This window comes from Crocuta crocuta, unplaced genomic scaffold, assembly GCF_008692635.1.
Source record: "Crocuta crocuta isolate KB4526 unplaced genomic scaffold, BGI_CrCroc_1.0 scaffold16, whole genome shotgun sequence".
In the NCBI taxonomy this organism is placed as follows: Eukaryota; Metazoa; Chordata; class Mammalia; order Carnivora; family Hyaenidae; genus Crocuta; species Crocuta crocuta.
In genome coordinates this window covers 2,259,502-2,282,257 of record NW_027531893.1, presented here as the reverse complement: position 1 = coordinate 2,282,257, position 22,756 = coordinate 2,259,502, and the positions used below count along the sequence as shown (strand labels likewise).

Genomic DNA, 22,756 nt, shown 5'->3' with positions numbered 1-22,756 from the left:
ATCACCACCTTTACCACCAAGCTTTTAAGTGTCAATACTATACCATACACACTCACACACACACACTACTATAGGCCAGGCCGCAGGCCTTATGATGGGTGTTAAAAATACATAGGAATATTAATTTGAGTTCCCTCAGAAGCAGACCCTGAGACAATGTTTTAAGTACAAGTCGTTTATTTGGTAGGTGGTCCCAGAAAATAGCCACAAGTAAGAAAATTGGGGAAATATCATCATATTTGTAGTTTTGAAAGACTAATGTGTCTAATGTGTTTGCTGTGAGGAGAATGGACATCAAGGAAGCAATTCTGAATACAAGGAGGCCAGGTAAAAGGCTGTTGCAATGATCCACGTATAAGATGATAGTGACCTTGGATGAGACTAGCTCTCCGTGGGTGGAAAGACAAAGATGGAGTCCAAGGATGGATGAGGAGGGATTCAGTGGAGAAAAGGAAAACTGAGTTGCTGAATATGGGAGTAAGAGAAAGGAAAGTATGAAGGATTATATCCTAAACGGGGAAGAAGATGGTTTCCATTTCCTGAGATGGGCAATCAGAAGGAAGAACTACTTTGGGAGGAAATCCCTAGAGTGGCCCCACTGAGAAACACGAGTTTATACTACAAACTATTAAACCTATGCTGGGAGATATCCCAACAGAGGTATGAGTAGTAGCTGGTGGATACTCAGAAGCTCAGGTGAGGACGCTTGGGATTCCTTAGAAATAAAGGTGATGTTCAAAGCCTATCTTCATTAAGCATCTTACATATTGAACCATTTGCATAATGGTTGAATAATTCAGCCAATGTTAAATTTAAAATTTCATGGATCAAAAATTAAAATGAACCACTCTGTGCCAGCCGAAATATTTAAGTTTTTTAAAACATTCTTGTAGTATTTTAACAATCCATGCCCCTCATCCTTTCCCTTGGTCTTCTCTGTTCGACAGCCTATTCCAGTTTCTTCCATCTATCAATTCCCATTTGATTTCTCTTTTTAAGTACTTCCCTCAACTTGGAAGGAAAAACTTGTTTTATCAACAGTTTGCTAACAGGACAGGCATGGTTTTTCTGTATTGGAGCTACCAGGTTTCGGATCCACTATGGGGACTTGCTTCACCCTTGACAGCTTTGCCAGGAACCCGGCTTAGTTAGAAGAAATGAACTTCAAATGAATTGAAGCCAAGTGCTGGGCTGCTGCTTGAGTTGTACCTGGCAACAGCATAGAATCATCTTCGAACAGAGAGACGAACAATATCCGTGCCGTTTTATCAGGCTCTGCGGCTGGAAGCGAGAGTCTCAGGACTGATGAATGCGTTATCAGCGATGTGTATACTCTAGCAATCAGCACAGCACTGGGTGGTACCAGAAACCCTCTATTTTACCACACGAACAACATAAAGTCAGGGTCATAACAGGGTGAGAACCTGTTAACCTTGCAAGTTAGGACTCCACTCTATGTTTCATAATTCTTGCTACTTAATAAAAAGTAAAAATGAGTGTTAGGATTAAAACAAAATTGGAAAAAGGGAGTTAGTAGATTAGCAGTCAGTGACTAACAAGTATCGCTCCAAGAAAAACAGAAAGCTTTTCTCACTGGATCCTTCCCGGTAGATTTCAAGTCCGGCAAATGTAGTTTCACTGCAAACAATCAACAAATGTAAACCCTTGTGAAGCTAGTCTATACACCATATGAGGCTAATATTGGCTACTCTGCATGGCTGTGCAAGTTGCGCGTGCAAGGGGGAGATAGTTACATCATAGACATTGAATATTATGACATGCATTTAATATGATTAATACTTATTATGAAAGTAGTAAAATGTTCTGATAAATTATATATTTGAAAATTTTTGATAGATGTGTCTTGAAAGAGCAGTGTCTTTGTCTGATTCTCAAAGAGGCACCACATGGGCTAGTGGTGGTCCTAATAACCCACCATAAGAGAGGTATTATAAATCAAAGTGCTTCCCAAATTTTATCAAGTAGATATTTTGGATGACTTTAAATGACAATAAAATTTCAGTATTAAGTCTTGTCACTTAAGCAAGTCATTTAACTTTGTGAGACACATTTTATCTTCTGTAAAATCAATGGCCCAACCAAATGATTATTCTGGTCCTTTCCACTCTACTGCTTTAATATTCTCATTATGGAGCAGATATACCTATAGTTTGTTTGAGGAGCACAGATCATTGAGGAGTCTTCCAAAGGTATCCAAAGGATTGAAAAAACATCTCTAAGCTAAAATCTCATTAACATAAATGTCAGGCAAAAATGTTATTGCCTAAGAGGGAAGAACACTAACTTTGAACATCTACAAGGGACCAGACTTTTCCCTTATATTTTCTCATTAACTTTTATAACTATCATGCAGGTTACCGTTAACCTTATTTTATGGAAAAGTAGCTCATATGTTGTAAAACCAACCAAACTGCTTTTAGGGGAAGAACTTCTAGTGTCTCCTTTGTCTAGGACAGGAAAACTGGACAACACAAATATTTTTATATGAAAGAGGCCAAAAGAGATCTGGCAGATGTGAGCATTCAATCTACTAAAATGGCAGGACCAGGGTGGTAAAGTGCAGTTAAAGGACCAAGTCTGCCCAGTTGTTTTTAAATATAAAGCTTTATGGGAACACAGTCACGTCAATTCATTTATATACTCTCTATGACTGATTTCACACTACAAAGGCAGAAGAGAGAAGTCATGACCCCCTATGGCTTCCAAAGCCTAAAATATGTACTATCTAGCCCTTTACAGGAAAGGTTTGCTTACCCCTGAGTGAGCCATTTTCTTGTAAGTATAATCTACCCATTCATCCCTAGACCTTACCACCACCACCTTTATTAATTACTGAAATTTCTGCTGGAAAGCGTATTGAGAACCAATGCGGTGTGTGATTACCTCCATCTTTACTGAAGCTTGCTGACATTTTCTTCTCTAGCACTGCCCCTAGTACTTAAAACAGACTAGCTCTTCAGTCATACCCCATTTATCATTCATTGTTATTACGAAGTCCAAACCAATAATTATATTGAGCACTAAACATTTCCCTCACCCACCTAAGGTGATAGTTCTCTAGTTCCCATTCCATCTGGGCATTCTTCCAGATTGCAGGGAGAATCAATGTGACATTCATTATTTTCTAATTGACTATGTTGAACTCAATGTTGTGGTTAAAAAAACTGCCATAACAGAAATATCTTTACCTATTAATATTGATCTCCACATATTATTTTTGACAGGTGGATCTAGGACTTAGTCAACTCTGATCCATTTCAAATGGAACTGATGTTTTCTCAACTTCTATATATACCCCACACATAATGAATGCCTCCTTATTTCAAGAGCAGAATTTATTCCATATGTCAGGATATGAGTATAGTCGTGGAAAGTCAAACAACGGTTTAGTTTATATTTCTAAATGGAAACGGTTTTCCCCCAAGAAGCAAAAAAGAAAAAGGTTTTATTTATAATTTAATCATTTTATAACAACTTGAGCTATAATTCACAACCTATGCAATTCACACAAAGTATACAATTCAGTGATTTTTAGCATATTCACAGGGTTGTGTCACCATTACCACAATCAACTCTACAACATTTCATCACCACCTTAAAAAGAAACCCCGAACTCATTAGCAGTCACTCCCACATTCTCTCAACCCCCCAACCCTAGGCAATCACTAATCTACTGTTCTGGACAATTTCATATAAATGAGACCATATCATTTTGGGGTCTGGTTTCTTTCACTTAGCATAATGTTTTCAAGGGTCAACCATGTTGTAGCATGTACTAGAACTTCATTTCTTTTTTACTGCCAAATAATATTCCATTGTGTGGATATATCAGATTTTGTTTATTCATTTATCAGTTGATGAACATTTGGCTTGCTTTGATTTTGTGCTATTGTGACTAATGCTGCCATAAACATCTGTTTATACATTTTTGTGCAGACATATGTTTTCATTTCTCTCGAGTAGGTACCTAAGAGTGAATTGCTGCCTCCTGTGGTAACTATGCTTAACCTTTGGAGGAACTGCCAAAGTGTCTTTCCAAGTGGTTGCACAGATTTACATTTCCACCAGCAGTTTATGAGGGCTCCAATTTCTCCACACCCCCACAAACACTTGCTATTACCTTTTTCATTATAACTATCCTAGTAAGTATGAAGTGGTATATCACCATACATTTGATTTGCATTTCCGTGGTAGCTAATGGTGCTGAACACCCTTTCATGTGCTTACTGGTTTTGTATATCTTCTTCAGAGAACTGTCAATTCATACCATGAGTCCACTTTTTAAATTAGGCTCTTTGTCTACTTATTGGTTACAGGAGTTCTGTATATATTCTAAATACAGTTTCCACCCTTACCTTATGATTTGCAAAAATTTTCTTTCCTTGTATGGGTTGTCTTAATGGCATCCTTGGAAGTACAAAAGCTTTTAATTCTGATGATGCCCAATTTATACATTTTTGTTTGTGTTTTTGTTCCTTGTGCCTTTGGTTTCGATTATTTAAGAAATCATCGCTTAATCCAAGGGCATGAAGACTTATATTTTTTATTTCTTCTAAAAGTTTTATAGTGTTTGCTCTTATATTTAGGCCTTTGGTCCATTTTGAGTTAATTTTTACATATGCTGTGAGGCAGAAGTCCAATGTCATTCTTTTGCATGTGGACATCCAATTGTTCCAGCACCATTTGATGAAAAGACTATTTTCCTCTACTGAATTGTCTTAGCACCCTTTTCAAAAATCAATTGACCATAAATATGATGATTATTTCTGGACTCTCAATCTATTCCTATTTTATTATTTTTCATACTACTGTAAATTCAATTATTTTTTCAGTATCATTTTTGTTTCATTTGTTGATAATTATACAGAAATGCAATCAAGTTTTGTATATTAATCTTGTGTCCTGCAGCTTTGCTGAACTCAAGTATTAGTTCTAATACTTTCTTAAAGTATTCTTCTGGATTTTCTGTGTATAAGAACATACCATCTCCAAATAGAGATAGTTTTACTTCTTCTTTTTGAATATGGATGTGCTTAATTTCATTTACTTGCCTAATTGCCCTGGCTATACCCTCCAGTACAAGTTGAGTAGAAGTGCCAAGAGCAGATATTACTGTCTTGTTTCTGATCTCAAGGGGAAATCCTTCAGCCTTTCATCATTAAATATGATGTCAGCTATGGGTTTTTCATAGATGTTCTTTATCAGGTTGAAAAAGCCAATTCCTAGCTTGTTGAGTCTTTTTATTATGAAAGGGTGTTAGATTTTGTTAAATGCTTTTTCTGTCTCTAATGGGGTGGTCATGTGGAATTTCATCTAATCTTACCTATTTCTTTTTCCAAATGATCAAAACTATAAGAAATGTCATTTACTAGATAAATCATAATTTTGCCCAAAAAGCCATAGAATAGAACTATTGCAAAGGCTTACAGATAGGTACTCTAAAAGTATCTAACTGAATCATTTGAAACATACAAAAATAGAGCTGTGGGAAAATTTTTTTCTTACCAAAAAGATAAAAGTTTATCTGCTGATCATAAGAAAATATATGCTTATAAGACAAAAAGTTGCACAATAAATTAACATATAACACAATCATCACTTTCACATACACATGAAAAAATACATGTAGAATTATTAAACTTCTCTGGTAATTACTGGCATCTCCTGTTCCAAATGTTTTCATATCCAAATAGAGACTTATATTTTAAAAACATCATTATATTGACTGACTCAAAAAAATATCATGCTTTATATCTCAAAGTAGCACATTAGCAAGCACGTTTGTTGCACAAATGTTCAAAACGATGCTACGTGGGAAGATAACAAGACATAATTCTCAATTACGGTGTGATTGTGCTCTGTGTTGAATATATAATGCCTTCTGCTTGAATTCGCTCTAGTATTGGTCCATAGATCTCCTTTGAAAAGGGCCCCATCAGACCTTTAGCTTTAATTTCACCTAGAAGAAAATAAATTTGTAGTTACCATTTTAAAGGTGCTATTAAGGTTAATTTCCACTTCAAGAGTCTCCAAACCATTAACAGGGAAAGGGATTACCTGCAAGCATAGGTGGACTTAAGGACAGAGTCAGAAGGTATGCATCTAACTGCGTTAACTATTGCCAAAATGATCAGAGAATAAAGAGTACTATGAAAGGAAAGTAAACTTGTCTGCTTTATTTGTTGCTGTTTTTTCTTAAAGCATAATACCAACAGAATGAATTAAAACCAGTCTGATGATTTGGGCACAGGCTTCTGCGAGGAAGACTGAAATAGCCAGTCTGAGTTCTTTCCTTAATGTCCACGATGACCTTATTCTTCATCACTTCTTCAATGCTGGCTCCTCAAGAACTAAGTGGGTAGTTTAATTTGATATTGGCTGATGCGCTATTGTAGATACACTTCCTCAGTATTTCACATGTATGTGATTGATGTTTGTTATTCCCTTCACATACCAACAAGGGCCAAATGGGGAGTTATACTCAAAGGTAATGCTTACTGAATGAATATATAGATGATCTTAAGGGGACAGACAACAGTTGAAATTTGAATTCACTCAGTCCAAAATATTTACTGAGTACTGATAATATACGGCGATATGAAGATTAATAAAACGTGCTCTATATTTTTGAGGATATGAAAGTGAATACCCTCTGCTACTTCAGTGTTAACCACCCCTAAAATATGAAAAATTAAAGAAAGAAAGAATTAACATTGCCTAGGGGGTCACATATGTGGTAGGAGCTTTATATAATATTTCACTTCAGGATCACAGAAAACCTCTGAATTAGGAAGACAATCCCCTGGGGCACCTGGGTGGCTTAGTCGGTTAAGCGTCCGACTTTCGCTTAGGTCATGATCTCGCGGTTCGTGGGTTCGAGCCCCGCGTCGGGCTCTGTGCTGACTGCCAGCTCAGAGCTTGGAGCCTGTTTCAGTCTGTGACTCCCTCTCTCTCTGACCCTCCCCTGCTCACGCTGTCTCTCTCTCTCTCCTAGAAATAAATAAAACATTAAAAAAAATTAAAAAAATAATAAAAGGAAGACAATCCCCACTTTAAAGATGAGGGAGCTCGAGCTCAGAGACACTGAGTAACTTGCGCTCCATCACTCTGCCATCTTGTGATTGAATCTGGACAGAAATAAGGGATAACTCCAAAACCCATGGCTTTTACTCACCAAACATGATCTCTCAGTCAGTCAGCACTTAGAACTGAGATGGCTCACTTTTAGTGAACTCCAGTGTCATACTCAAGAGTAATTTTTTGACATCCAGGCACCAAATGACTTAGAGATGATATGGACACAGACTCAGTTCTCCAATGAAGGGACTTACCATCAAGCAACATCTTGGCTGCCATGGCAGTGGGTAACCCCACAGTTTTAGCCATGGCTGAAAAGCCATTGACGTCCCCGTAAACCACAAGGTCAATAGTTTTATTTTCTAAATGTCCAGAAGGATGTCTGATTCCAAAACTGTCTCTCATCACAATCATATCCTTCTCTCCAGGACCTTAAAATAAACAGACATTATTAAATGTTATTATCATTACAACTGCAATACTGCATTTCATCTGCGCCTGCCCTTTTGCTCTCACAGGTTTCCCTGCCCATCACATGCAGTCCTTAGACAATTATCTATGCTGCTTTTTAGTCCAAAGACCAAGGGAAAAACCTCAAGAAATGATAACGCTGGCCATGCTCCTCTGGCTAGGCTGCTTTCACTGGAGCCTGGCTACAGACATGAGAGCACTACGACAGAACACCCACTCTTCCTCCGAAATGCTCCTTCAGCATTTCCCTAATGCAATACAAGTGAAGCTAATAATCTGTCCATTTCCCATATTCCCCACGCTCATTCCTGTCTGATAGCTCTCTGATTCTTCCCTCTGGGAAAACAGCCCAAGCACCCTTTTCCTCCTCGCATACTTCCTCGCCCTACGGCTGGGCTCCAGCCTCCCATCACATCCACTAGCAGTGCTGACTGCATCTGACGCTAACGCCCCAAGGCCCACCTACCATAGGAGAGTTTCCTGGCCAAATGCTTGGAGAGAGCATCCACCACAGACTCTGCTCGAGGGACCTGCTCATCCCCAAGTAAGCCCAACCTGAGAAGCACAAGAGGCAGCTGTGTTAGGACAAGTCCTACACATAATCTCACTTGGGAGGCAGAGGGAGCTCTTTGGATTTTATCTTGAACAGGGAAGAATCACAAGACAACGATCCAACTTATAGGGTTCTCCTGAATTGTAAATAAGAGTAACAATAGTAATGTTTTAATCTTTAGAATCATTCCCAGACTCCCGAGGGCAGGGCTCCCTGGAGCAGAACTGACACACTGCACGTCCCTGCCATTGCAAAGCTTCGTATGAGATTAATTTACAGGTTAGTTTTCCCACATTAAGGAGACCAGCATAATATGCCACCGCTGTGTGATTGTTTTAAAGTGGGTTCCAGAAGTCTAGGAGAATCTCCTACTGGAGAGAAATAAACTACTCCAGGTTTCTCAGGCACTGAGTAGTAGTGTCTCAAAATAAGTATTTCCCAAGTTATAATTGCCATTGAATTTCTCTTTTTATCTGTTTTTTTTTATCCCCACACGAACATAGTACATGTTAATCTCTCTACAACAGGCCAACATTAGATCAGAAAATTAATCAAAGACAATGTAAAATGTGTGGCTTTATCTTGACCTCTCTTTGACTAAAAGCACTAAGAATCATTGATACTGAGAGAATCCAGTACTTTGCTCTCTAAGTTGGTTGGTGTACGCCTACCGTTCAGCAGCCTCCAGCTGGGTATGGTCTCTTCCTAATTTCTTAAGGACAGCTTCCTTAAGTACATCATGCGTGGAGGATGGTGAAATCCCAACTAGTTCACAAAGGAGTTCTTTCTGGTTATAAAAATACAGATAAAATTCTAAGTTTCTAACTTAAAAAAATCAGTTGAGAAATTATCTTATTAAGGCATTTGGCCACAAATGCACCTCAAATTTTAAGTCAGAAAGGACTAGAAATAGTAAACTGTTACACATACATGTGCACACACACATCTGCACACCCACAAATGAATAACTGATATTCCCAAATAATATTTCAGCAATAAAAATAGGTCATAACATCAAATCAATACTAAATAGATGGTACCATGTTTACTATTACATTCTTGCCTTTGCATATCCTCTCCATTACTTTTTCATCCATTCTCCCTCACCCTCCAGTAGCCCATTTTGGTCAGGATCAAGTGGAAGGGGCTCATTGCCAGTAGCAACCAGAGTTCTTCTGGAGGTTCAAGAGATGGGAAAGACCTTGCAAGATACTAAAACTTCAAAGCAAGAACACTTAAGCAGTGGTCATAGACTTTTCTACTTTCTAAACAAGACTTTTTCCAGGATCCCAAGGAAAAAAGTTATAATTTTGATTAAGAATCAACAAACTGGCTCACAGACCAAATCTGGCTCACCAGCTGGTTTTGTAAAGAAAAATTTTTATTGGAAGGTAGTCATGCTCATCTGTCTATATGTATTTGTGTATGATAGAATTGAGTATGTGTTGTAGCCCAATGTTCATAGCAGCACTTTCAACAATAGCCAAATCATGGAAAGAGCCTAAGTGTCCATCAACTGATGAATGGATGAAGAAGGTGTGGTTTATCTATACAATGGAATACTACATGGCAATGAGAAAGAATGAAATCTGACCATGTGTAGCAACATGGATGGAACTTGAGGGTGCTATGCTGAGCGAAATAATTCAGGCAGAGAAGGACAGATGCCATATGTTTGCAGGTATAGGTGGGTTAGGAGGAACTTAACGGAGGACCATGGGGGANAAACCTCTTCTTCACCAGCCACCAAACTACTGATTGCCACCAAACTGTTGCCACCAAAATCCTGATCCACTCCCTAAGAAAGCCAGTACTGTGAGAAGTGAGATGATTCATTTTCAGAAATACCAAGTAAAAGCAGTGCTGTCTAGTTAACAACAGGTTTACAAACTATTGGAAATATGTATGAACCCCCCCCCCCCCCAAAATGGACTCTCAAACCCAAACCTTTAGACACTTCATTCCCTGATTCTTCTTCCCTACTCCATCTCATGGACTTATGTTCGAGAGGGCTTTGCAATGAGTAATTGCCAAAGAACTGAAGTCTTTGCATCACCTCAAGGAATGTATTTTTTGCCTTATGCTGTCATAGGCAAATTCCGGGTAAGGCTATAACCTCTGTACTACTCAGCCAACGAGGAACCAGCGGAGGGATTTGCGTGCTAGGAGATAAACTGCCTACTGTGATTTGCCCCAAGTGTGCCTGTCCATCAGACACCCAGTCTTACAAGAACATTGATTAAACCCTCGCTTCACTGTCCTCCGAGTCTCTGCATCCCTCCTTTGAGTGGGTCAGTGGGCTTATTTCTCACAAGTATGAACCCTCCCAATCCAGCAGCCTCAATCTTGGAATTCACTCTAGAGATGCTTGCTCACTCCTGTCCAACACATACATTTATGAAAGGTAAAACTTAGATTTGGAAGGCTTTCAGATAATGTAGAAAACTGAATCTAAAGCAATGGCTAGCAAGAATCCCAAAGTCAGCAATACTGATCTTTTTCTCCTTGTGATACATTTCTGGCATTTCTACTGGACAAGGGTCACAATTGTTCAAGTCGAATGACTGACTAGTAACACCTGGCAGTTAGTGGAAGCTCTACTTTACATGTAATCCCAAGCCTTCCAAGTCTCTTCCAACCTTGAGACTCTGAGATATTAATGCAACACAGATTTGGGAATAAATTCAGTAACTGAGAATTCAAATTACTCATGGTTAAAAATGACCAAATGATAGACCTGATGGGATTTGGGCTCTCTCTCCCTGTTTATTAGCTCTAGGAGGCCCAAGTTTAACTCCTGTCACTGGGTCACCAATTAGACAAGTGGTAGAGCCCAGAGCCCAAATCTATCTCTTCTCAGGGCTGAGGGAGCAACCAAGTAGTACAAGTTGCTGCAAGAAATAAGCCCAGTGGGTCAGGCCCATGATCTCTCCATTCTTCCATAACAGGAAGAAAAGAGGGTCTGGGGTCATGGTTTATCTTCCCTGCACATAAGCCACAGAAGGGGTAATTTTGCTGGTCCAAACCAAAGTTCAAATCTGACCATTTCTGAAGAGCAGCAAACAACATACAATTTTGGAGTCACTCACCCAGGTGAGAGGGTTGGCCTCAGGTCGAAGGGCAGGAAATGGATCTCTGTTTATGAGACCCAGTTTTACAAATCCATTCAAAGCTTTGGCGTATCCCTAAAACAAGAATTGTCAAGTAGTAACTGAAATTTTTCCTTTCAAAGAAAAAAATTAAAAAGTTTTTTTGAGAAGAGGATCTGTCTTCATAATTCATTTAGAAAACAGGCTGAAAGTAGTCAACTGAATTGCTGGCTTATGGATGTAAACACCTTCAGGTTGAGACTAGAATCAGGAGTGTCACAGAGATTCTGCTGGTTTACATAACAGACCTTGAAAGACTTTGGTCTTTACTTTGGTAAAGTAAAGTTTCTAGGTAACAAGGGAGGGGCATTTTCTGGCAGCAGAAGGGCAAATTTCCTCCTGTGCTATGTGCTTGCAGTTCAGCAAAATAGTATTTGACAGAACAGTTCCCTCTCTTATAATGGAAGAAGGGGCTTGCAAGAATATTATCACCCAAAAGCAGATAATTGATTAAGAGCCACTATCCTAATGCACATAGGTAGCAGGAAGAGAGGTAGGGATCAGAGAGCTTCTGCTCCAGTCACATGAATGTGGGGGAGGGGTGTCAAGAAGGAGTTGAGAAAGATCCCATGGGAAGGTGACAGCAAGCTGGGGGGACAGGCAGGTGCAGGCCAGTAGCCAAAGCCTCCCTGTCATACTCAGATGATAGTGTCTCATATCCAACATGGGAAAGAATATTCAGGTCACTGAAGGGTTGCTGGCACTGCCCTGAATGGTGGCCCTCATGGATGTGACCACTGCAACATCTTCCATCTTCTGCGGTTCTGTGGGAAGAGCCATCATCATACACATCCTTGAGAGCTTCACTCATTATTCAAGCTCTTACAATTCTCTGCTCCTGGGTCTTCATGTTTGGCAAGAGAGTGTATCTAAAGCTATCCGAAAATCCTCATTTCTGGACGCCCCCCCCCCCCCAATCTACTTACATTCTGGGAACAAAATGAAGAAAACTGAGTCAAGAAATCTACCAGTACTGAGAATGTTATGACTTCAATTCAGACTAAAGTTTCTGCCGTGCCTACAGGCTTATGGAATGAACACCCATTGTTCCTAGATCATAGGTTGCTATCATCCTGGTGATTTGATTTGATTCCCGGTCAGTGAGGACATTACAGTCATAGGAGTGCAGGTACCTGCTCTCCATGAGCAAACAATCTATTTCAGGAGACAACTGTTGAGACATAAGAGCTCGGTGCCAATAAATGGAATAAAAGCTACCGAGTAAGAAATGCAGTGGCTGTCTCTCTTTAAGAATAAATAGGAGTTAGACATGGCGAAATGAGGCAAACCAGAAGCCGGACTTCATGTGCCAATACTGTGTAAATAACCTCTGCTCTTACTTGAATTTGGTTCATACAAAAGTAACATCACCAGTGCCCAGTGATTCCTGATGCCTGCCCCACGTGGGGGAAGGGGCTGGCAAAGTCCTGGATGAGGGAGCAGCGATCTTTAAGAACATGGTATGGAAAGCATCACCGAGGCCAAAGTCCTGAAGGAGCTGAAGAGTGTGCAGACATCTTGGGAGAAAAGGTTCTGGGCAAAAGGAACAGCAAGTGAAAAGTAAGAGCCGGGAGAAGGTGTGCACAAGAATGGAGGGGTTATCCCTGATGGGCCTTCCATCTTCCAGAGAAAAGATCAGTGAATTGTAGATAACACACAAGAAAAATCTCGTCTCTGCCCTCACCAGGAAATCACACAAGGCACTGAGACCTGAAATCAGATTTCTGATTTTGAGAGAGCTTTTAGGGGTGCAGGTTGGAGTGGGCTGAATAGAGTCTCCCTCATAAGTCACATCTGCCCGGAACCTCAGAGTATGACCTTTTTGGGATATTTGCAGATATAGTTAGTTAAACATCTCAGGATGAAACCAACCTATATTTAAGGTGGGTCCTAAATCCAATGACAGGTGTCCTTACACGATGAGAAGAGGACACAGTGACACAAACAGGGGGTGATAATGAAGACAGAAACTGGGCCAATATGTCAAGCTAAAGAACACCAAGACGTGCAGGCGGCCACCAGAAGTGAGGAGAGAGGCATGGGGCAGTTTCTCCCTCAAAACTGCCAGAAGGTACCAACCCTGCCCACACTTTGATTTTAGGCTTCTGACCTCAAGAAAGGTGAGACAATAAATTTCTGTTGTCATAAACTGCCTGGTTTATAGTCATTTGTTGAAACAGCCCTAGGAAACAAGTACACTGATTGTCTTAATCGGGTCACACGTGCCACTACTCTTTTGTGACTAACACATAAATGTGTGGTGGACGTTTGTATTTATGCTCCTAGAATCTGCACCCCATTTTGTGGTAAAAATATTTTAGATTTGCTTTGCGGAAAGTGACGCTGACCACCTCTTCAGCTTAGGGATGTGACGCAAAGGCAAAGGCTGCCAGGAGTACTTTATCCCCCTGACCTCAGGGGCTGAGACAAAAATGCTCTTTTTAGCTATGAAGATACGCTTTTTAATTCTGACTGGATTTGAACCAAAAGGGCTGGGGATGCTGCCAGCACCTGCCGCCATGCAGAGCCTGGAACTGCAGCCAGCACGTGAAGGAAGAGCTGAGAGGTGAAGAGAAACCACGGCCCTATACGAGGTCACTTGGCCCCAAATCTTGCTACACCTGAAGGTGACCCTTCACCTGTCCCCTCCCCCCCAAACTCCTCATGAATCAAAAATTCCCTCAGCTCAGGCCATTTTGAGTTGTCTCCTAACACATTCAGTCAATAGAATCCTGAGAAAACAGACTCCATCCTGGCTTATTATCTTAATTATTTTGATGGCTAAGAAAAATTAAGTGCACACTTCACTTATATCAAAACAGGCAACATGTTTCACCTCCAATACAGCTGCTTACCTTATACCTCAGTGTCCCCCGCAGCAGGGTGTGAGCAGATGGGATGCCGTAAATCTCAGCATATTTTGTACTGTCTCTGTTAGGGTAGCCTTCCAAATTTAATCCAGGGAAATAATCCATGGGGGTCACTGCATCAAGAAAGGAGGTGCCCCCTGTGACATTCACAACCTAAAGAACATTGAAAAGGCACGGATGGGGTTACAACGCTGTGCCCCCTGTGGACTTATCTGCATTATTTACTTAAAAAACAAAATAGAAATATTAAAAGAAAGCAGTAGAGGATTCGCAAAAAAAATATTTTTAACGAAACTACCATATCGACAACTCATACTCAAGCTATTTTACTAATATAATTCACAAGGCCATTACTCTCCCAAGCTTTAAAGTCCCACTTAAGGGGCACCTGGGTGGCTCAGTTGGTTGAGCGTCGGACTTGCGCTCAGGTCATGATCTCAGGGTTGGTGAGTTCGAGCCCCAAGTCGGGCTTCTGTGCTGACAGCTCAGAGCCTGGAGCCTGCTTCAGATTCTGTGTCTCCCTCTCTCACTGCCCCTCCCCACCTCATGTGCACTTGCTCGCTCGCTCTCTCTCTCTCAAAAATAAGTAAACATTTTTTTAAAATAAAATAAAATCCAACTTAAATCTGGATAAGATGACATTGAATAATGTCCCATTAGGATTTCAGTAAGCTGAAAGCAATGGATACTTTTAAACGCTTATGCTCCAACTGGGTGTTATACATAAGTGATGAATCACTGGGTTCTACCTCTGAAACCAATATGTACTCTCTGTTAACTAACTTGAATTTAAATAAATAAATTTTAAAAACTAAAAATAAATCAACCATAAAATGCAAAAAATAAAAATAAATAAATGGCCGTGCTCCTAACAACAGTGATATTCTCACTTCTTTCTTCATTTACATCCCCCTTTGGATGCTGAGCATCGGGCACGAGATGTACATTTCTGTCACCGCTAACAGGATGTGCTAACAGGGCACCTATGATGTACATCCTGGGATCACACTCATTGTGGAGGGAGGGAGAGTGATGAAGTTGCAATTTCATTCATTGAACAAACACTTACTGAATGCCCACCAAGGCCCAACAGCGGTTCTAGAACAACCATAAATAAGGAGCTCATAGCCTAGACCAGACCACCTATGGGTGTGCACTGGGGATGGGGAGCGGGAGGGACGTCCCTTACAAGAAAAATGACATGTGAAGACAGTGAAACCCATAGAAGTGCCACCCGCTGGTCTTAACTGCTGCTGAGAATTAAGTCAATTCTCAAGCTCTTCTGATTTCATTCTGAAATCCTCTTATCCACCCCCTCCCCAATCACACACTCAAAATGCACTGANGAGCCTGCTTCAGATTCTGTGTCTCCCTCTCTCACTGCCCCTCCCCACCTCATGTGCACTTGCTCGCTCGCTCTCTCTCTCTCAAAAATAAGTAAACATTTTTTTAAAATAAAATAAAATCCAACTTAAATCTGGATAAGATGACATTGAATAATGTCCCATTAGGATTTCAGTAAGCTGAAAGCAATGGATACTTTTAAACGCTTATGCTCCAACTGGGTGTTATACATAAGTGATGAATCACTGGGTTCTACCTCTGAAACCAATATGTACTCTCTGTTAACTAACTTGAATTTAAATAAATAAATTTTAAAAACTAAAAATAAATCAACCATAAAATGCAAAAAATAAAAATAAATAAATGGCCGTGCTCCTAACAACAGTGATATTCTCACTTCTTTCTTCATTTACATCCCCCTTTGGATGCTGAGCATCGGGCACGAGATGTACATTTCTGTCACCGCTAACAGGATGTGCTAACAGGGCACCTATGATGTACATCCTGGGATCACACTCATTGTGGAGGGAGGGAGAGTGATGAAGTTGCAATTTCATTCATTGAACAAACACTTACTGAATGCCCACCAAGGCCCAACAGCGGTTCTAGAACAACCATAAATAAGGAGCTCATAGCCTAGACCAGACCACCTATGGGTGTGCACTGGGGATGGGGAGCGGGAGGGACGTCCCTTACAAGAAAAATGACATGTGAAGACAGTGAAACCCATAGAAGTGCCACCCGCTGGTCTTACTGCTGCTGAGAATTAAGTCAATTCTCAAGCTCTTCTGATTTCGTTCTGAAATCCTCTTATCCGCCCCCTCCCCAATCACACACTCAAAATGCACTGGTGCAGGTTTTTCCCTTTGATTTTGATGAAAGAACTAACGCTTTCTTTTGGTTTGTGAGGTTTATGATCATCCTGAGATGATGGAAGACATCCCAGAGTGATCACATCAGGGCTCAGGGCGCTGCTGGCGGAAGTGGGTTCATCTCCTTGCACCATGGGAAACAGCTTCCCACCACATGTCTGAGGCTGCACAAAACCACCCAAAAGAGTCTTCTGCTAAACATAATGATCCCCGGAGTGTATTTTAGATGGGTTCTGCACGTGCCTTGGTCTGAGAGAGAAAACAGAANCCTAGACCAGACCACCTATGGGTGTGCACTGGGGATGGGGGGCGGGAGGGACGTCCCTTACAAGAAAAATGACATGTGAAGACAGTGAAACCCATAGAAGTGCCACCCGCTGGTCTTACTGCTGCTGAGAATTAAGTCAATTCTCAAGCTCTTCTGATTTCGTTCTGAAATCCTCTTATCCGCCCCCTCCCCAATCACACACTCAAAATGCACTGGTGCAGGTTTTTCCCTTTGATTTTGATGAAAGAACTAACGCTTTCTTTTGGTTTGTGAGGTTTATGATCATCCTGAGATGATGGAAGACATCCCAGAGTGATCACATCAGGGCTCAGGGCGCTGCTGGCGGAAGTGGGTTCATCTCCTTGCACCATGGGAAACAGCTTCCCACCACATGTCTGAGGCTGCACAAAACCACCCAAAAGAGTCTTCTGCTAAACATAATGATCCCCGGAGTGTATTTTAGATGGGTTCTGCACGTGCCTTGGTCTGAGAGAGAAAACAGAAATGTTGGTGTGGGTAGCTGAAGGCCCAGAAGAAACGGGCGATGCCGACTGGTGCCAGGCCTGGCAGGGTCTCTGAAGTTTAAAGGCTTGGGTTTACAGAGCACCGAGCACCACGAAAATTCTAAGTGACCTGCTGTGGTGCCTGGGTGGCTCAGTCAGTTAAGCGTCCAACTTTGGCTCGGGTCATGATCTCACGGTTCGTGGGTTCAAGACCTGCATCGGGCCCTGTGCTGACAGCTTAGCTCAGAGCCTGGAGCCTGCTTCAGATTCTGTGTCTCCCTCTCTCTCTCAGAAATAAGTAAAAACATTAAAAAATTTTTTAAGAGTGACCTGCTAAAGAAAGCTTCTCATTTACTTTTCTGAGGAAACTCCTCTGGACCGCACAGTAAATATTTCCAGAGGGACCATTGCTGTGCTGTTGCCTTCAAACAAATTTTTTCTATCAGAATTGAAAATTTAAAAGAAATCTAATAAGAAAGCAAACCTTTAGGGTCTCCACACACATCTCACTTCTATGACTTACACGGCAATTCTAACGTTTTGTTTGCTTGTTTGAAGGTGAGGAAACTATTTTAAAGAAAAAGTCAATAAACACTACTATACTCCAGCACTTTACTAATCAGAAATCAGTCAGCTGGCTCATATGCGTATCAGGAGATCCTTGGAAGGAAACGGAAATACCAGCTGAATAATAATGATTCATTTAGAGAGACTGAAAACTGCCCAAACAGCCTGGCCCAAAAAATTACGGGGTAGTCGTGTGTCCTGAGATATTCATATGGTCGTGTGTCTAATGGCATATCATGGGGTTCATTAATAAGCCCTGTCCTGTTTAATATTTTATTAATGGCTTGGATAAAGAAGGACATATTTATCTATTTGGCAGAGAATATGCATTTCTTTCTGACCCGATAACGCTCACACCAACACTCAGTGCCAAGAGAAACAGCCTTACCCACGCCTGCCACAGACCACCCCAAACCCAGCTCTTCCCACGCACGCACCCACAACCCACGCGCCTCCCAACTGCTGACCAACAATCAGTTTGATCGCTAGGCTGACAAGACACTTAAACTAGGAAATATACAGACAGTCCATTTGTGCAGGACCTCCTTTGTGCCAGGTGCCCTGTACACCGTACCTTTCATTCATGCGATAACCCATGGTTCACAGGCAGAAACTGGGACTGAGAGTCACTCAGAGGCAGATCGGAGCCCAGGTCTGTCTGGCTCTGGTGTCTGTGTTCTTTCTACTACACCACACTGTCCCCTTAATGGTGCCTATTTGTGGATCAGTGTTTTGAGGAGGCTACTGACCGCCACGGTGTAGCCTTCCAGATTGTGGCCCCAGCGATATGCCTGCAAACCGCATCCAAAATGGCTGCAGGCAATGAGGGGCGGCGGCTCTGCCTGCAGGAGGGCTGAGGCCACAGGCCAGGAGGCAGGGACAGGCCACGGGAAGAGAGCTCCGAAACTATCTCCGGGCTGCGCTTGCAGAGCAAGCGTGATGGGGAAAATACCTGTTTCACTGCGATTAGTTTGGGAGAGGAGGCTGAAGGGGATGGTGGCGGGGCTCTGCCGCGTCACCCTCAGGTCCCGCCCATGTCCCACCACCCACAGAGAAAACAGAACTACGAGAAGACACGGCCACCGTCTTCCAAATACGTGGAAGGGGACTGCATTTGTTGGAAATAGGATTAGAAGTTAGAAGTTAAAAATGGTGCCAGTGGCTGGATTTCTGCAAGGATGGGGGACGATGAATTACGTCCTATCTCATAGGCCACTGCCTGAGTTGCTGGATAAGTTCAAGGGTTCAACTTTTATGCAGAAGCCAGGGAGGTCACCCGGTCCTCCATTATGATTCCCTGAATTACATAAGGCCTGCTCCACGGTGGGGGTGAGAGCGGCAGAGGGGACGGAGGGACAAGAACACAAGAGAGGCTTTAAGAAGTTTAACAATCTGGGTTGGGAGACAGACAGATGCACTTGAATTACTGAGTGAGTAATACAGCATCGGGAAAATTCTTACACAGACAAAGTGTGGGAGTCCGGACAAAAGAAGAGTGAATGGGGGCTGGAGTGGTCAGGAAAAACTGCCTCTACACGAGGAAACTCGAGCGGGACCTTGAAACGAGTATCATTTTAGCAAAGAAAAGAAAACCCTTCTGTTTTCTCTTGGCTTCCTCCGCAGTGTCAGCGAGATGCAAAAAGCATTCCTTTTTTTACAAAAGGAGTTGAGGATGAAAAGGGAAAACTTCAAATTCAATATGTACAACTTCTACTGCCTGAAAATAACCTCTTGCTTTTCCTGGGCTCTCACCACCATCAATTCTTCACGTAGCTAACGTCAGCGGGCGCCTTACACCTGCCTGAGAACCTGCGGTAGGCAGACTGCCGTCTCTTTGACCTCAGCGAGCCGTACTGTGAGTATGCGGCACGGCTGCCATGATTCTGCTTATCTTCAGACGAGGAGCCCAGAGCTCGGAGAGATTCGGGGACGGTTCTAGCGCCACCAGCTGTCAGGGGACAGAGCTAGAGCACAGAACCAGGCCCACTCCATCAAAGCCCGGGCTCTTTCTCTCACACGGGCTCTGCTCCCCCGTTCATGGTCATCATCTTTTCAGGTATATGGCCTCCTATAAGCATTTGCCCAATGGAGGCAAGAATTTTCCCTGCATCCACATGTTAGTGTAAACCCAACTTGGGCAAGTCTCTTTTCCAAGACTGTAGGAGGTGGAAGGAGCTCTAAATGCGACAGGAGGCAGGAAGTGGCAGACAAGGAGGTGCTTGGCAGAACAGCAGACCATTTCGAGCCCAGACCTTCATGATTCTCAGGCCTGGAGCACTGGGTGACACATCAGTAGCCACGTTACCAGCAGCAGGCTGATGCCCAGTGGACCCTGACAATTGCCTGGACTTTGGTGGCACTGTGAGGGATGTCAGCACTGGGACCAGAACTCAGGGGTCCTGTTTCATATCCTGAAACACATGCATGTATCTTTCCAGCATCAAAGCGTCCTGCTTGTTTGGGAGTGTTTTCAGTGCAGCTGTCTATGGTCCTCTGGTCACCAAACTGGCTCTTCTCAAATTCAGCCACACGTGAGAATCACCTAGAGAGTCTCTGAAGGCCCCAAAACTCAGGCAAGTCAACATCTCTGGGGATGCACGCAGGCATCACTATCTTCCAAACTACCTTGCTGATTCCAATGCGCACATAAGGCTGCGATGTATAGTCTGCACATCACAGGCACAGAGGACAACGGCTGACGATAATGTTCACTTTGTGTCTCGAGAAATTCTTTCAATTTGTTCCTTTGCACACAAAATATGTTAAGCTGCTGCTTGAAGAATCTTTGTAAGACACACAGCTGGTAACATAATTCACCCCTCCCTTCAGGGCAGGAGCTAGGGACACCGAGGTGCCCAAGGCACAAAATTTAAAGAGGAGCATGTGCTCCTCTCGGAACTCGTTCCTTATGGCTCAGGGCATGGGCTGTGAAGGCAGACAGGTGCCATACGGGCGCCAGCTGTGCCGCTTGCAGTCTCTTGGACCGTGGCTGAGTTAGCTTCGCTTCTTATGCCACCTACTAGGACGGTCACAGGAATCAAGTGAGGTTGGCGCTCCGCACAGCTCGGCTGGCGGCGACCCGCCCGGCACCTGCTCACCCTGCAAGACCGAGCCTGTCTTCTCTTCTCTACTAGCTTACTTCTCCCCCATCCTCACCAAGGTCAGGTCAGCTGCCATCTCATCGGCACACCCTCGAACTTCCCCCACTGGATCTAAGCCACCTGTCCTGCTGTCTGTCTCACCTGCCATGAGGCCATCTGGTAAAAGGGAAAAGAAAATACTTTGGGATTAGGTAGACCTGGATTTGAATTCCAGCTGAACGACCTTGAACATTCTCGTTGAGCCACAGTCTCCTTACTGTATAATGAGGACAGTGACACTGAACTCGGAGATCTCTTGCATTCTGACACACAACAGCTGGGAATGGAAGTCAGTTTCTTTCCCTGACCCACCGAACCCTCCATTCTAGCTGTGAGTCCTTCCAGGTCAGGAACTTCACTCTGTGTGACAACCTTTAGTGCCTTGCACATAGTAGGGAGTCAGCACATATATTTAGGACTCAATAAATGTCTGTCCTGCTGAAGAAATCACAAGGTGACCCGTATTTATACATGCAGAGAAGCTGAGATGTGAGTTTTCAAATTGCGGAAACACCCTGCAAGAAGGTGAAGAGGAAAGAACGAGCACAGGCTTTGCAGGAGCCTGTGGACCACACTGAGTGGACCACACTGAGTGGANTTGAATTCCAGCTGAACGACCTTGAACATTCTCGTTGAGCCACAGTCTCCTTACTGTATAATGAGGACAGTGACACTGAACTCGGAGATCTCTTGCATTCTGACACACAACAGCTGGGAATGGAAGTCAGTTTCTTTCCCTGACCCACCGAACCCTCCATTCTAGCTGTGAGTCCTTCCAGGTCAGGAACTTCACTCTGTGTGACAACCTTTAGTGCCTTGCACATAGTAGGGAGTCAGCACATATATTTAGGACTCAATAAATGTCTGTCCTGCTGAAGAAATCACAAGGTGACCCGTATTTATACATGCAGAGAAGCTGAGATGTGAGTTTTCAAATTGCGGAAACACCCTGCAAGAAGGTGCAGAGGAAAGAACGAGCACAGGCTTTGCAGGGAACAGCAAGTGGACCACACTGAGTGGAACAGAAAATACCCACTGGGAAACACTGGCGGAGGAGGGAATGGAGGACTCATGGCACAGCCACTATCAAAAGGCCCTGTATCAGGGAGAAAGAGTTTGGACTTTGTGAGACGGTCACTGTGGGTTCATATCTCTAAAGCTTAGCTGCTGATCCTTCACCTTTCCATTGAGCAGGTAGGTGGCGGGCTGCATTACGTTCATCAAAACTCCCACTGGACTCCAGCTGAATCTGTATCTCAGAGGGTTGTCTGAGTGTTCCGGGGCTGGAAGCCCACCACAGAAGGAAGTGTAAGATTCAATCTGTAAAGTAAGGGAACAATATATTGAGGAGGATTAATACTAAGTTAGGGAGATTGATGTATCTAAGTAATTAAATGAGCACGATGACAAAAACTGGGCAAGTGAGGCAAACTTGCTGTTTATTTTTTCTTAAAGTTACAAAGGCTTTCAAAAGTACATCCTTAGAGCTAAACACTGTTTGATCAAGTCAGTTACGTTTTATGTATTTATTTTTATTTTTTAAATATTTATTTATTTTTGAGAGACAGAGACAAGAGACAGAGCATGAAGTGGGGGGAAGGGCAGAGAGAGAGGAAGACGCAGAATCCAAAGCAGGCTCCAGGCTCTGAGCTGTCAGCACAGAACCCAAAGTGGGACTCGAACTCATGAGCTGTGAGATCATGACCTAAGCCAAGGTCCAGTGCTCAACCAGTTGAGCCACCCAGGCACCCCGTATGTATTTATTTAAAATCCACTGGAGATTGTGACCAACATTTTGCTAGTTAAGAAGCCAACTATTAGTTCAATTCTGCTTGGTCAGTTCCTCCTGACTTTTGTGTTCAAACTATATATTTAGTTATAATTGTATTATATATTTTATAATATATACGTATATTTATTT

The 22,756-nt window shown here is 42.5% G+C and overlaps 1 protein-coding gene across 1 annotated transcript in view; it reads right to left on the bottom strand.

Annotated features, from left to right (window-relative positions):
- Nucleotides 1-5,671: 5,671 nt before the first annotated feature.
- The window catches only part of AASS (aminoadipate-semialdehyde synthase), a 62,437-nt gene continuing 45,352 nt past the window's right edge, over nt 5,672-22,756 (bottom strand). The window contains exons 18-24 of the mRNA XM_077773254.1: nt 22,015-22,155; nt 14,127-14,294; nt 11,212-11,307; nt 8,794-8,909; nt 8,036-8,124; nt 7,353-7,529; nt 5,672-5,980 (exon numbers count right to left, since the gene is read on the bottom strand). Coding sequence (XP_077629380.1) covers nt 5,862-5,980; nt 7,353-7,529; nt 8,036-8,124; nt 8,794-8,909; nt 11,212-11,307; nt 14,127-14,294; nt 22,015-22,155 — 906 coding nt within the window. The 3' untranslated portion in view covers nt 5,672-5,861. The remainder of the gene's footprint in view (nt 5,981-7,352; nt 7,530-8,035; nt 8,125-8,793; nt 8,910-11,211; nt 11,308-14,126; nt 14,295-22,014; nt 22,156-22,756) is intronic.